This window comes from Rousettus aegyptiacus, unplaced genomic scaffold (genome assembly GCF_014176215.1).
Source record: "Rousettus aegyptiacus isolate mRouAeg1 unplaced genomic scaffold, mRouAeg1.p scaffold_m13_p_10, whole genome shotgun sequence".
Lineage (NCBI taxonomy): Eukaryota > Metazoa > Chordata > Mammalia > Chiroptera > Pteropodidae > Rousettus > Rousettus aegyptiacus.
In genome coordinates this window covers 73,461,405-73,476,945 of record NW_023416285.1, presented here as the reverse complement: position 1 = coordinate 73,476,945, position 15,541 = coordinate 73,461,405, and the positions used below count along the sequence as shown (strand labels likewise).

General features: G+C 33.8%; 1 protein-coding gene across 3 annotated transcripts in view; it reads right to left on the bottom strand.

Moving 5' to 3' along the window:
* Positions 1–15,541, bottom strand: part of PDS5A (PDS5 cohesin associated factor A) — a 109,831-nt gene that overhangs the window by 35,072 nt on the left and 59,218 nt on the right. For all 3 annotated transcript variants that reach the window (XM_016119948.2, XM_036228028.1, XM_036228027.1), the window contains exons 14-17: positions 14,306–14,387; positions 12,953–13,001; positions 12,576–12,715; positions 6,162–6,277 (exon numbers count right to left, since the gene is read on the bottom strand). In XM_016119948.2, the coding sequence (XP_015975434.1) occupies positions 6,162–6,277; positions 12,576–12,715; positions 12,953–13,001; positions 14,306–14,387 (387 nt within the window). The remainder of the gene's footprint in view (positions 1–6,161; positions 6,278–12,575; positions 12,716–12,952; positions 13,002–14,305; positions 14,388–15,541) is intronic.

Here is a 15,541-nt window from a genome sequence, read left to right as displayed (position 1 = left end):
AAATGATACCTTTGCTGGAGAAAGTATTCTTGGTTGTAGATCCTGGGTCTTCATTACGTTGAATATTTTGTACCAAGCCCTCTGTCCTGTATAGTTTCCTTTGAGAAATCAGCTGCCAGTCCCTTATAAGTAACTATCTGTTTTTCTCTTGCTACTTTTAATCTTCTTTGTATGTAACCTTTGGGATTTTAATTATGATGTGTCTTGGTGTGGACCTCTTTGGATCCCTGATTTTTGAAATTCTATGATGTTCCTGGGGTTTTATATCTATTTCCTTCAACAAGTTAGGGAAGTTTTCCATCATTTCTTCAAACAGTTGTTCAATATCTTGATTTTCTTCAGTTATGCCAATCAGATGGATATTTGGAGGCTTATTAGTGTCCCTATGTTCTTTATTTTTATAATCTTGCATCTTTTTTCTTGCCATTCTGATTGCACGTCCTTGGCTTTCCTGTCCTCTAGATAGGGCATTTGATCCTTTTCTTTATTCACTTTGTTTATTCCACTTAATATACTTCTCATCTCAGATATGTTCTTTATTTTAGACTGGTTCCCTTTTATAATTTCCATGTGTATGTTTTTTATCTCTTTTTTGAGTTCTCGCTGAATTTATCTACACTTCCCAAAACTTCATTGAGCATCTTTATAACCAGTGTTTTGAATTCTGCATCTGTTAGATTACTTGACTTCATTATATCTAGATCTCTGTTCTGTTCTCTCATATGGTTTCTTTTTCTTTGTCTTCCCATTTTGGCTGCCTTTCCATGTCTGATTCTACATATTAAGCAAAGCTCCTAAGTCTCCCATTATTAGTGTGGATTTGTGAAGTAGGTGTCCAGTGGCACAGTCCTGAAAAAGGTTTAGCTGCAGGCCAAATTTAGCCCAAGCCTCTGCCCCTCCAGGGCCACCTGTGAGCAAACAATCCACAGATGCTGTGCTTACAGTTGCCTCAAAAGGCCACACCAGAAACCAAGGCCTGCTGCCTTTAGTACGAGTCTAGGCTCTGCTCAGCAAGGAGCACCTAACTTGCTGGGGATAAACCTGGATGTGGCTTGGGTGGGGCTATGGGTTGGGGGAGACAGGGTTTTAGGGCATCTTCTGGGCAGAGTGACCTCTGTTATCCAGTTTAATGACGTTACAGCTATGGTGACGCTGTGTCAATGCACTGGAAAGGGGAAGGGCTCAACAGAGAATAATGGATATCATGGGTATTTCTGTACAGAGTGAGTCTCACCTTGGCCCTCACTTGGACAGTCTCTCTGTAAGTCTCCATGGTGCACCCTGCGCACAGCCTAATCGACAGTGGTGCTCAGAATAAGCAGGTCTGTCACCGCAAAATCTGCTCAAAGATGAAGTCCCTCTATGAGGTGTCTGCTGCTGCTGCAGCCTCCGTCTCACTCTGCCACTCAAAATCAGACAACCTCGTGTCCTTGCCCTGTCCTACCTTTTGCTGTTGCTGGGTGATATCTCCGATTCCTCCCTAGTTGTATGGCTTGTTCATCAAGATCCCAGACAATTTTTTCCTTGCTGTTGCTCCTTGTTTCTGTTAAAACTTTAATTTGGTCGCCAGAGGGATGAACAGAGCCTCTATCATCTACGTCATTTTTTTTCCAGTAATATTAATATGAATTTTTTAAAGTATGAAATATATGTAAGATGTACAGATGTTGAAATTTAAACCACTTGTATCAGTACTTCATTTTAATTCTGAGAAATGTTCTAGTGTATGCATATAAGACAATTTATTCGTTCATCTCTTTGTGACATTGGGTTATTACCACTTTTTGGCTATTAAGATAATGTTGGTATAAACACTCACATACGAATTTTCTATAGATGTATTTTTACTTCTCTTGGACATATATTTAAGAGTGAAATTGTTGGGTCATATGGTAACTCTATGTTTAACTTGAGGAATTTCCAAACTGCTGTTCAAAGCAGCTACACCATTTTACCTTCCCAACAGCAATATGAGTGTTCTAATTTTTCCACATCTTTGGCAACTCATCTGTCCTTTAGATTATAGCCACAAAAAAATTGCCTTATGCCCCTTCTGTGGTCAATCCCTTTTCCCAATTTGGCAATCACTGATCTGGTTTCTGTCACTATTTCTGTTTCTAGAATTTCATATATATTGTGTCTGACATCTTTTATGTAACAAAATACCTTTGACATTTCTCCATATTGTTGGTTGCATCAGTAGCTTGTTCCTTTCTATTGCTGAGAAGTATTCCATTGTATGGCTATACCACAGTATGTTTATCCATACTAACTGACAGACTTCAGGGTATTTCTAAAGATATAAATAAAGCTGCTACAAGTACTTAAGTCTTTATAGAAATATATGTTTTCTTATAGACAGATAAATAGTATTAGGATTCCTGCATTGTATGGTATTCCTGCATTATATGTACATTTAATATTACAACAAACTGCTTTCCATATCACCAACACTTGGTTTGGTTGTCTACATCCTCATCAATACTTGGTTAGTGTCTTTAATTTTAGCCATTCTAGTGGGTGTATAGTGGTTAATTCTCATTGTAATTTGAATTTGCATTTCCCTAATGAATAATAATGTTGATGGTCTTTTCTTATGCTTATTCACTATTTGTATATCTTATTTGGCAAAGTGTTCAAATCTTTTGCTCATTTTTAAATTGGGTCATTTGTCTTATTAAGCAGTAAGAGTTCTTTTTATATTCTGGATATAGTCCTTTATCAGATATATGCTTTGCCAATATTTTCTCCCAGTCTGTGGCTTGACTTTCTTTTCCTTAATGGCATCTTGCAAGAAGGAAAATGGTATTTAATTTTCTTTCATTGTTTGTCCCATCTTAAGAAATCTTACCTACCCTAGTTTTTGTTCTAGAAGTTTTAGCTCTGACATTATATATATATTTTAAAAGTTATTTCCAATATGAGAAAAATATTCTGAACTAAGCTTTCTGTTAGGAGGAATTCTTATAAAATGATGCATGAATTTAACAAGATTATAAATATGTTTGAATAAAATTTATAAATGTATCTGACTACTCCTAGGAGTCCTAAGTATTTATTGACTACCTATTAAGTACACAGTCTTAGGGTCTATCCTGGAAATAGAGTGCAATGCCCCATCTTCAACCTCTTATTTTCTATTAGCACTTTTCAAAGATATTTAAATATTCAAAATTTCTTTGTTAAAAACAACAATAGAGCCTTCTTTCTTCAAGTTACTATTTTTCTATTATCTAATTTTTCTCCTTTAACTTTTTTATAGCTAAACTGTCTACATGGCCATCCCTACTTCCCAAATTATCTCCTAAAGCAGAGTTTAAAAGTATAACGAGGTATTTATCCCTTTGATTTTCTCAGACCTAAAAGTTGCCTTATCTTCTCTGCTGAAATATTATCACTTTTTTCTGTATACCATGATCTGGATGTTGAGAAGGAATATCCCATGCCCTTCTTAATCCATGGAAATCTGGATTTGCCTTTGCTACCCCAAAGAAACTATTCTGGCCTTTGTGATGTTTTTCCTTTTTCTAAATCCAATGGATGTTTTTTAGTACCTATTTTATTTCTGGGTAGCATCCGACCCTCTCTACCTTTTAGTCTTTCTTTGGCATCTATGGTATCACTCTTTCCTGATTTTCTACTTTTGAATATGTCTCCTTAAAAATTTTTTTTAACTTAAGAATTCCTTATCTTCTGCCAGCCTCTTAATTATTAATTTTCCTCAGGAGTCACTCCTCAACCTTTTTCTTCTTAAAATTTACCCTTTTCCCCAGGTTTCAGCCATTATTATAATCACTACTTCATTTTTAATCATTATGTACAGGCCAAAAACTAACTGTAGCATATATATGTGTATCTGTATAGATACAAGTCTAGGAGAAAAAAAAAAGAAAAGATACATTTAGGATGACTTTCTACTATCCACAATCCTTTCATCCAAAATCCTTCGTTATGGTTGCAGCACATGCAATTTTCTAAATACTCTTGATTCCCTTTGCTTTTATTCTTTTGTCTGTCATTTTTCCTTCCTAGAATAGCTACTAATATTAATTAAGCACTTACTATGTGTGAGGCATTGTGCTAAATGTTTTACATAGCCATGCGTTATTTAAGCCTCTTACCAACTCCAGTGAGTAGTAATGATTATTGCCCTTATTTTAAAGATGAAGAAATTTAAGTTCAGAGTAGCTTAAATTATCTACCCAAGGACACAGGGCTAGTGGCTTGAACTGTTCTTCCCCTGCAATCTTTAACTGGCTACTCTCCATAATTCCTACTAATCTTTCTCTACGCATTTTATGTACCATCTATTTCTCTAAACCAGCAAAAAGGTCCCCAAACTTTTTGGCACCAGGGACAAGTGTGCCTATGAGAATCTAATGCCTGATGACCTGAGGTGGAGTTGAGGCAGTGATGCTAGCACAGGGGAGTGGATGCAAATAAAGATGAAGCTTTGCTTACTCGCCCGCCACTCACCTCCTGTTGTGTATCCCAGTTCCTAACAGGCCAGACTGGCACTGGTCCTCCGTCAGGGGGTTAGAGACCCCTGCCCTAAACAAATCCATCTGCAGTTACCCAAATACTTTAGCAATTGCTCCATTAAATGTATGTTAAATGACTAGACCAACCTTCTATTTGCAATTTAGTATTCCTTAAAGATTTGGTTATATGAAAGGAATATTACAATATATATAGTTCTCATTAAAATTTATAAATTGAAATTTTGCATAAAATAAGTCTTAGAAATCCTAACCACAGTTGATTTCTCTGAGCACAAATACTTGAAAGCTACTAAAAAACCTGAGTTTTTAGTCTTTTAAGACTAGAGTTCAAACATTAGCTTATTCTAATTTACTGAAGTAATGAAACCCTATGAGGCCTCATAGAGACAAACAGCAAAGGTTTCCTGATGCCATTAAGTCACTTTCAAAGTCAACATACAAAGGTAGGACTGCCTATATATACTATATCTTAGACTTACCCCGAGACATCAAATGGTAAAGAGTGAAGAACATTGACACAAAAATAATAAATTTAGGTTTAAGTTATGATTTTTCCCATTTCCCAGATGTGAACAAACCATTTACTCTCTCAAAATCTAAGTTTTCTTATTTGCAAATAAGAAAATTTAAGATAAGGAAATCATAGTCAGAAAGAAAAAAAGTACAAACATCTCTATTTTAGTTTGAATTGCATACCCCCAAATCCATATGTTGAAGTCCTAAACTCTAGTACCTCAAATGTAATTGTATTTGAAAATAAGGTCTTTACAGAGATTAGGTAAAATGAGGTCAAATGGGTGCACCATAAACCACTATGACTATTGTCTTCATATGACAAGAAGACAGGACATAGACATGTAGGACCATATGAAGAAATAGCTATCTCCAAACTAAGGAAAAAAGCTTCAGAAGACATCAAATGTGCTGATAATTTGATCTTGGACTTCTAGCCTACAGAACTGTGAAAAGCAAGATTCTGTTGTTTAAGTCACTTAGTCTATGGTATTTTGTTATGGCAGCCCTAGCATAGTAATGACAATTGGCATTTCACTACATCAGTGCAGTGATTCACATAAAGTCAAATAAACTAATAGCTAGAACGAATCCAAAGCTGTTTGGAAAGAGAAGCAGTAAGTACTATTTAATACTTACTGGAAAAGTGATTAGTGCATTGGAAAAGTATTCTCAGAAGGTTACAACAAAGCTGTAAAGTAGTAGAAATAGGTTTTGAAATCAGATTAGTCTAAAGGCAATCTTATGCTCTTTTCAAAATACTATTCTGTTTTCACATACCTCAAGTGAACAGTGACATAATACAAACTGAAGAATATTATGTGATCGTTAAAATGGTTAAGAAAACTAAAGGTTGATTGACAACTTTCAGATTAAAATTTTTCTTCTCTGCTCTTATGTTCTATGTTTTATACTACAGGCTAAAAAGAAACATTATTAACTGTTAAAAAATAAAAAGCACTGAAGCTAAAAAAACCCCTGCAAAACAAGCAGGCCCTTATTTCAACTTAAATAATGCATGCTTCTGTCATTAAAAAGGTACAAAGGAAATCTTTTTAATTTTCCTTAGAGACCCAGAATTTAAACTTCCAAGACTGTAGTTTCAGATTATATTTTACTTTTGAGTGAATATACTTCCTAGCTTACCTTATGGCTTCTGAATCAATGTGCACAGGTGCAATTCTTTCCAGCAGAAATTTGACCATCTCAAGAAAAGGATTTGTTGGTTGCTTAGGATTTGCAAGTTTCCGAGCTATTTCTCTCTACAAAAAGGAAAGCGTTTTACCGTAAGTATGATTCACTTTCATGTTTTTCAAAATAAAAACGATTGTAGGTGTCAAACGTGTTTAAAGATTCAAAACCAGCACAAGTAATAACAACTACTTCTGCTTACACCCTGACTAAAAATATATACTCATTAGGTAATCACTGTGAAATCTGGACTGTGGAGAACAGAAAGGGGATAACTGGTGTGACTTATACTGTTTGTCTCATATTTCTCCCATGAAATTACTGTTTAGTAATTAAGTTTTTTAATGCTCTACTTTTGAAAAAAATTCAACAAAATATATACTTTCATTAGTACGTTTAATTGGATTATTTCACAATTTGACAGAATGCTGTTTTATTTCAGTTAATTTGTGTGTGTGTGTGTGTGTGTGTGTGTTTAAATATGGAGAGATTCATAAATGTATAAATATTCTAAAGTTTTTCAGTTTTGGAAGAAGCATAGCTGAGTTTGAAGATGGTGGCATTACATCAAACAGTTCCTACAAAGAAAAGACATTATTGCTGGAAGTTTCTAAAAATATAAGGACTTAATAATGAAAGGGGCTGATTGCTCCAAGGACAATGTTTTCTTTAAAAACAGGGCTTTTAATGGAATATCTCTGATGAGTAAATATAAATTTTAGCTGAGAAGATAATAAAAGTGCTTCCCAAACTATAAAGCAATAAGAAATAATAGTCACTCTATAAGCTTTTTTAAATAAAAAAGAACATTTTAGTGATATATGTTCAGGGGGACAAAGGAGAAAGGAAAAAAGTTTTATTTTTGTAGTTTCAGTGATATCTTCGCACAAATTTTAATTACAAAGGTCATATTAAATTAGATGCCATCTATATTTGTTATTAGAGTTCAAAGGACTTAGATTCTAAAGAAAACTTATTAGGAGATGCTGATATATTTTGCAGGCTGTAATTAACTGAACAAAATTTCAGCATTTGAAAAAAACTTAAGTCAGTGCTTAGTCATTATATACTTTGCCCTAAGCCACAGGTATACATTTTAAAGCTATGTTTAAATACTGTACTATCTTTTAAAATCAGACTTATTTTGTGCAGGTCTCCCTGAAAGGGGACATTTTCTCCTAGTATAAAATTTAATTGCTTTAACCTAAGAAAGTCAGTAAAATCAGATAAAACCAATAAATGTCTAACAACAAATAAGGCTATTAGAAAATTGCTAACCAAAATATATACTAAAAAATACTAAAAAATGGGGATAATAGGCATTAGGAGATAGTTATGACATTACATATAAGTGTAGAAAAAATCTGAAAAAGGAAATGCTTAAGGGAAAATGAATTTAATTACTTAAACACAGTAACGGCACTATATACATACATATATATATGCACATATATATAAAAAATATATATGAAAACATTACTAGAGACAGTTTTTAAAACCTGATGTTTTGGTATGCCTACCAATTTTACATTTAAATAATCCTTTTAACAATATTATATGTATGTAATATTTAGGTAATTTTCAAAACAATTATTTAAAAATATTTTGTGTGTGATAATATTAAGTGATACCGGTGATAAGCAGCAAGCCAAATTAGTTTGTAGCAGTTTTCTTTACACATTTGAGAAAAAGGTACCTATCCGCACAGACAGAAACTACTACTACTACTGATAAGTATTTACTAGTTACATTTTTTTTCTTAGTATACTTAGCACTCTTAAGGAATATCAAACAATAAAGAAATAGCTCCTATTCTCAACAGGCTTATCAATCCTACCATTATAAAAATTTTAAAAAGAGCTTAAAAATATATATTCATTAAAAATAGTATTCTTTCATGTACACAGCATTCCCCCTTGTATACTCTGTTTTCCTAGCTAATCAAATTGACTCCTAAAGGGAGTTAATATAAATTTTTTTTTGCATCTGTAATCAGTAAACTAGATAAAGCAATTTCTCACAAGAAGTGATTTCCAAAAGCTTAACTTTCATGTTACAGTGACCTTCTTTTGGGTTCCTGGACCTAACTCCAATATGAGATGAGTTCTCCCCACCAACAAGCAATTCTCTGGAAATCAGCAGCGTGTCCTACAAATGAACTCAATTTTGACACTCTACCTGGATCAGATCCCACAGATTAAGGGTTCAGTCTGTGGGACTCCCCCTTACCCCGACTTCAGATGCTAGTCACAAACCCAGGTTGTAAATGCTCTCAAGACCTCCACCTTTCCTTGGGTTTGATTAATTTGCTAGAGCAGCTCAGAACTCAGAGAAAGATTTTACTTACTAGGTCACAGATTTATTATAAAAGGGTATCATTCAGGAACAGCCAGATGGAGAGATACATAGGACAAGGTATGGGGAAAGGTTACAGAGCTTCCATGCCCTCTATGAGTTTGCCATTCTCCCCAAATCTCCATATGTTCACCAACCTAGAAACTCTCTGAATCCTGTCCTTTGGGGGTTTTATGGAGGCTCAACCACATAGGTGTGATTTGATTAAACCACTGGCCATTGGTGATTGAATAAAATCTTCAGCCTCTCCCACTCCCCAGAGGTCAAAGAGAAGAAGTTCCCCAACCCTCCAATCACATGATTGTCTCCACTGGTAACAAACCTGCTTCTTTATGTGAGTTCTAAAAGTCACCTCCTTAACATAACAAAAGATACCTTTGTTGCTTTCAATACTTAGGAAATTCTACGGGTTTTAGGAGCTCTGTGTCAGAAAGAGTAGAGGACTAAATATGTATTTCTTACTATAAATCACAACACACCTGTGTATCATTCTCATTAAATGAGAGGTTAAATTAAAAGAAAAAAGGAAGCATTCCATTATTGTTACTTAAAGTTAGCATCATGTCTCTTTTCATTCTTTTCTTCTTTACCTCCTCCAAGAGATAATACTGTGCTAGTATGTACCAACAAAGCCTGAATCTCAGACTTCTAAACCAAACTGCTGAGAAAACACACTCCGTTATCTTCTTGAAGCATTTCCTCTGACATCCATTCACTCAAGCAAGATATAGAGCAGTCATTCTTGACACAGCAGTTTAATTTCTTCTCATCCTTGAAGATTCAACTCATGAATCTTTTATTCTGGAACAAGTGATTCCTATTGCCACCCATGCGTGGGCTGGGTATTGTTGCTTTGTGTTACCAAAGCACATGATTCTACCAGAATACTTACAACATGGTTTTTTCCCAAAGATATATTTGCCTGTCTCTGTTACCTACACTGCAACCCTGGTCAGAGATCAAGATAATACAATTTACTAAATTATGCAGTAAATTATAATGGTATAGGCTTAAAGGACAAAATAAAATTTGGACAATGCACATCTGGACAATTCTGTAGGAAAGGGTTTCTTAAAGTGTGGTCCATGAACTACTCATATTGAAATTACTGAGACTTTGTTAAAAGATAAAGACAAATGATCACTTTCCAGACCTATCCTTAAGAATTCCTAGTTTGCTATGTATACCATAAGAGTTAACTATTTATTTACAGCTTACAGGGCAGTGCGGGGGGTGTGTGTGTGGGGGGGGGGGGACTGTATTAGGCTGTAGGTAAATTTCAACTTATTCTTTTAACAATCTTATGAGATTGCTAATATTCACAGATGAAGAGAATGATGCTCTGAACATATATTGAACAATTACTGAACAATTTCCTGAAGGTCACACTGGCAGTAAATGGTATAGCTGAAATTCAAACCTAAGACTATTGCAAATACTGAATTAACAAGCTTCCTAGAAAATCTTAACATTTGGTAACCATGGTCATAGGAAAATGCTACGGCATAGCTGAAACTTTAACAAATATGTGATCCTTCTCTAGAACCAAGGTGTGGAAACTCAAAATCTGAAGTCCAAAGGGAAAACAAATCTTCTAGTGCATATTTCAATACCACTGCTCACCCTCTCTCAATATATCATAGTGGATTTATGTATTAATCCACAATATATGTCTATTGTTATTCTTTGCTCAAAATGGTTTTGCAGAAAATTGTCAGGAATGGAACTGGGGCAAAAGGGGAGAAAAACATTAGATTTCCATTTCTATTAACTCTGTTACTGAGTAATGTTCACCTTTTGAGAAGTGAGAGGTAATGTCATTTAGAAAAAAAAGAGGTGGTGATAAATATACATTAGTAGAGAGACAGAGAAAGGAATTGCAAGGATAGAATAAAAGCTACAGAGAATGACAGAATTTCTTCTTTATTCTTTTCTTTTTACTTCAGAATAAAACTATCAGGGAAAAAGGAATGTGGATAACTAATATCAGTAGACCTTAGAGACAACAAAATGATAAAAATATGCTAGAAAATGGAAAAAACTATTCTAACAGTGGTTGTTTTCTTGAGTGTTTAAAGGGCATTATAAGTCCTACTTTATACAGGAGAAAATACAGATAAATAACGTCAAAATACACAATGCTAATGTAAGAGCTAGAAGAGAAGTTGCTGTGAAAGCATTCACCAAAGAAAATTAACTGAAAAAAGAGTAGAAATTTTTCTTATGGAATATAGTTCTATTAGCTTTTTTGTGGCCTATTACTTAAAAATCCTCAGAGTAACCTCCCCTCCCAAAAGGTATTAATACAATGCTCTTTCTAGTCCAAGTACAGACCTTATCCCTACTTATCTGGTTCCTAAAATCGGTAGCCCTGATTAACTGTAGTATTCATTTTGAGATATTCTAGTTACAAACATCTGTTCTGCATATACTTTTTGGATTTGAAAACGCGTAAGAGATTTCTGGTCTGGCAAATAGTAAAGAGTCATGTTACTGCCATATTTTTCCTCAAGCTCAATTCCTATTTTCTCTCAGAACAAAAATACCCCATGATTATTCTTTCTCAAGGTGCATGTTTCTTGAGCATGACAGGTTATACTGGTTCTTCTTGCAAACAATGATGGAATGTATATAAAGAACATTACCTTGGATCTATGAGATCTAGACTTCACCTGAGCTCAGCCACTATAACCAGATGTGAAACACTGGATGAGAAACTTCACTTCCTTAAAATCCAATGTCCTTATCTATAAATGAATTACTCATAGGTAATTCAGAGCTCACGATATGGTTAAATTCACGTAAACCAAATATTTTTACGGTATTTCAAGCTATTTCATTTTATGATTCAATTACATTAAGAGATGACCTGCAGGACACAATATTTTGGAACAAGAATTCTCAGTGCCAAAGAAGTAAATGAAACCTTTAAATATTCTCAGCAAACCACCTTGCTGAGAAGTGCAAAGACTGAGGTTGTCTGAGAACTTGGCACATCCACATCCCTAGGCCCAATAGAAGAGGCCACTGTTCTCTCCCTTATACTGGCTTCCCCTCTCTTTCTAATTATTGGTCTTTTTAGATCCACTTGGAGACCCTGTATCTATAGACTGAATTAAAAATACCTACTTCATGGACAATTTTGTATAGACATCTATAAGAGTCTTAAACCCTTATCACATATTTAAATAATTATCCATCTTAATTATTTCCAGAACAAAGCCAGACATAAACAGCTGAAATTTTCTTTTATTTATGCAAGCCTGATCTCAAGTGTTTGCCATATATGTGCAATACCATAGAAGTTCAATTTATTTAAATCCTAAAAGGCAGTGCAGGGCCATGTTATTAGAATATATACACATAAAATCTTCCCATAACCCTATGAAGTTGTTAATTTATAGATTCGAAAAAAAGACTCAGAAATACTGAGGAACTTACTAAAGATCACATTGCTAGTAAGTGATGTAGATGAAATTCAAACACAGAACTGTCTCATAAAATGCTGAATAAATGAATTTTCTTTGGATTTTTTTCCTCTGATATTTTCAGTGATACTAGTTTTTATAAAATAGTCTTAGAATGAAAACGAAAGCCTAAATAGGAATTACCTTATGTATAAATGCATATATACTGCAATGTAACTACTGCTGATTTATTGACAAGAATTATTTCAATGCTTATACATGGGAGAAGAAAATGCATGCACACACAAGCATTTAGAAAATTCTTATTTACTTAACACATGTCAACTAAATACAAAGCATTTTATCTTGCTCGATTCCTAGGTCCAATGTCCCTGGCTTGGCTACCTAGTGTTTTTTTCTGGAATTTGTCTGAAGAGTGGTAAGTAGAGAACTAAAGTTGACCACAGATATACTATTAAATAATTCAGAGCTCACAATATTGGTAAATTCATATGAATCAAATCATCTCTGTAAAGCAGTTTTTAATGAAATAGACATTTCCATTAGCAAAGTTAGAAGAACAAATGTAAAAGTATAATTTACTAACCACACAAATATCTGCCTGTTTGCATGAACAGGTTGGGCTGATTAATAACTCCAACTGAGAACGCAGTTTCTCATCATCACCTAGAACCTGATTAAATTTCTTCACAAAATCTTGTGCTTTCCCAGGGTCAGGCAAATTCTCTATAAAATTAAAAGAGAATCAGTATTACAAAAGAAAGCTACTCTACTAACTACAAGGAAGCTGTCTTAAAAATAATGCTGAACCATCAAAAATACAATTAGCCTAACTGGTACTTAGAAATAAAATGATAAGGAAAGTTATTTCTCTAAGTATTAAATTGATAGTCCCACTGGGTAAATTATTTTTCTGTTCTGATGTTTATTATATGTATGCACAGAGTGAATGAACATACTCACTTGCTATGGTCATCAGTTTTCCAAACATGGCAGAACAGTTAGCCTCTGACTGAAATTGAAAACAAAAACAAAAGAAATTACATGTGCTAACAAATTTCCATAAGAAAATCTATGCTTAGTATTAACTTTTTTAAGTTAAAAAAATCACAAGTATTAACTTTTTTAAGTTAAAAAAATCACAATCTACCCACTATAAAATGAATTACCATATCTACACCCTAAGTTGGTTTAAAAAAATTATAGAGTAGCAACAACTATTAAATTAAAAAAAATAGAAGGAAAGGAAATGTCAGCAGGAAAGGTATTTAAAATTTTTTAAACAGTACGAAACTTTCATAGGAAAATTAACTTGCCAGAAGATTGAACAGAAGACAATTAAAACAACTATATCAAAGTTACTGTGAAGCCATACACCAAAAAAAAAAAAAAAAAAAAAAAATTAACTAAAAATGTGAATAAAAAATTTTTCTTCCTGAATAGAGTTCTATTAGCTATTTTGTGGCCTATTAGCAAACCTCAGAAAATCATCTCTTTTCCAAAAGGTACTTCTTTCCTCCATCACAATAAAGTATGACTTTATTATTAAATCTGTATGAAACTCGAGAAATTTGGAATAAGAAGTTAGTAAACTATCGTTCCAGAGACCACCTGTTTTTGTTAAGTTAGCTGGAACACAATAATGCCCATTCATTTACATATTATCTATGACTGTTTTTGCACTACAAAGGCAGAGTTGAGCAGTTCACCAGACTGTATGGCTGACAAAGCCTAAATTTTTACTAACTGGTCATTTACCAATAAAAGTTTGCCAATCCTTGCTTTAGTGTCCCTTGGGAGGTCTCAATCTATGGTTCTCTGGTTCAGACATGTATTGCAGCAAATATATTTAGAAGTATATATTAAGAGAGCTTTCAAGATTCCTTCCCTCACTTTCTAGAAAATGCTGGGCAAAATCTCTTGGTTATTTTGACTTTGTCATAGTTATAGGATTGATATCTGATTTGCTATCAAATATCTCTCCATGGAAGGGCCAAAAATTATGTAGTTAAAAAAAATATATGACATCTAATTTTATCTTGAGATTTAATTCTAATTATTTGAAAACTGATAAAACTATATATCAAATCTTAGTGTCTAAATACTTGATAAACCAGAAAACACCTTTTCTTTCCTCATGCTGGAAAATTAGATTTCATTTGAAATGGAAATTTAACTTGGATAACTATAGCAATTATATTTAATGGACAATTGTAAAGTAAAAGACTTGAGATAGTTCGTGATTGCTTCATTATATATATCTACAGAAAAATCGAACAATGACAAATTATGAATTTAAACAAATCATGAACCTACTGCAGGCTGCTTGTGCAAATCCAATAGTTCTCGGACATGACTTCTAAGCATGTTCTGACACTTCCACATTTCGTTGAGAGCTCTGTAAATAAAGTTATAAATATGAAAAAAGTACACAATCCAACAAAACTGGTAAATCAGTCAACTTTACTAATTTTGTTGCATAGTATAGATGTAGTCCCACTTATTTTTCCTTTGTTTCTGTGCCCAAGGTAATATACTAGAAAAAAATATTACTAAGAGCAATATCAGAAAGTCTGCTGCTTATGTTTCCTTCTGGGAATTTTATGGTTTTAAGACTTATGTTGAAGTCTTTAATCCATTTTGAGTTTATTCTTAAATATGGTCTAAGAAGGTGGCCCACTTTCATTGTCGCATGTATCCATCCAGTTTTCTAACACCATTTATTGAAAAGACAGCCTTTACCCCATTGTGTATTCTTGCCTCCTCTGTCACAGAATTGACCATATAAGCGTGGGTTTATTTCTGGGCTCTCTATTCTGTTCCACAGATCTTGTGTGTCTGTTTTTATGCCAGTACCACGGTGTTTTGATTATTACAGTCTTATAGTAGTTTGATATACTGTAGTATGCTACCTCCAACGTTCTTCTTCTTTCTCAAGATTGCTGTGGCTATTTGGGATCTTTATGGTCCCATGTACAGTTTTGGAGTATTGGTTCTAGATCTTTGAAAAATGCTATTCACATTTTGATACGGATTGCATTTGAATCTATAGATTGCTTTGGGTAGTATGGCCGTTTTAACAATGTTGATTATGCCTACCTATGAGCCTGTTATATGCTTGCATTTATTTGCATGTTCTTCAATTTCTTTTTTCAATGACTTATAAAACCTGAGTACAGATCTTTTACCTCCATGGTTAAATTTATCCCTAAGTATTCTATTGTTTTTAATGCAACTGTAAATAGAACTTTTCTAAATTTCTCTGATATAGTTCAATATTGATGTATAAAAATGCAACCAAGTATTCTGCTACTCTACTAAATTCATTGATCAGTTCTAACAGTTTTTTGGTGGTATCTTTAGGTATCTTTAGGGTTGTCTCTATATGAAATGTCACCTGCAAATAACGACAGTTTTACTTCTTCCTTTCCAATCTGGATGCCTTTTATTTCTCTGAATGCTGTAGCTAGGACTTCCAGTACTATGTTGAAAACAAAAGTGGATGCCCTTGTTTTGTTTCTGATCTTAAGGAAAAATGCTTTTAGCTTTTCT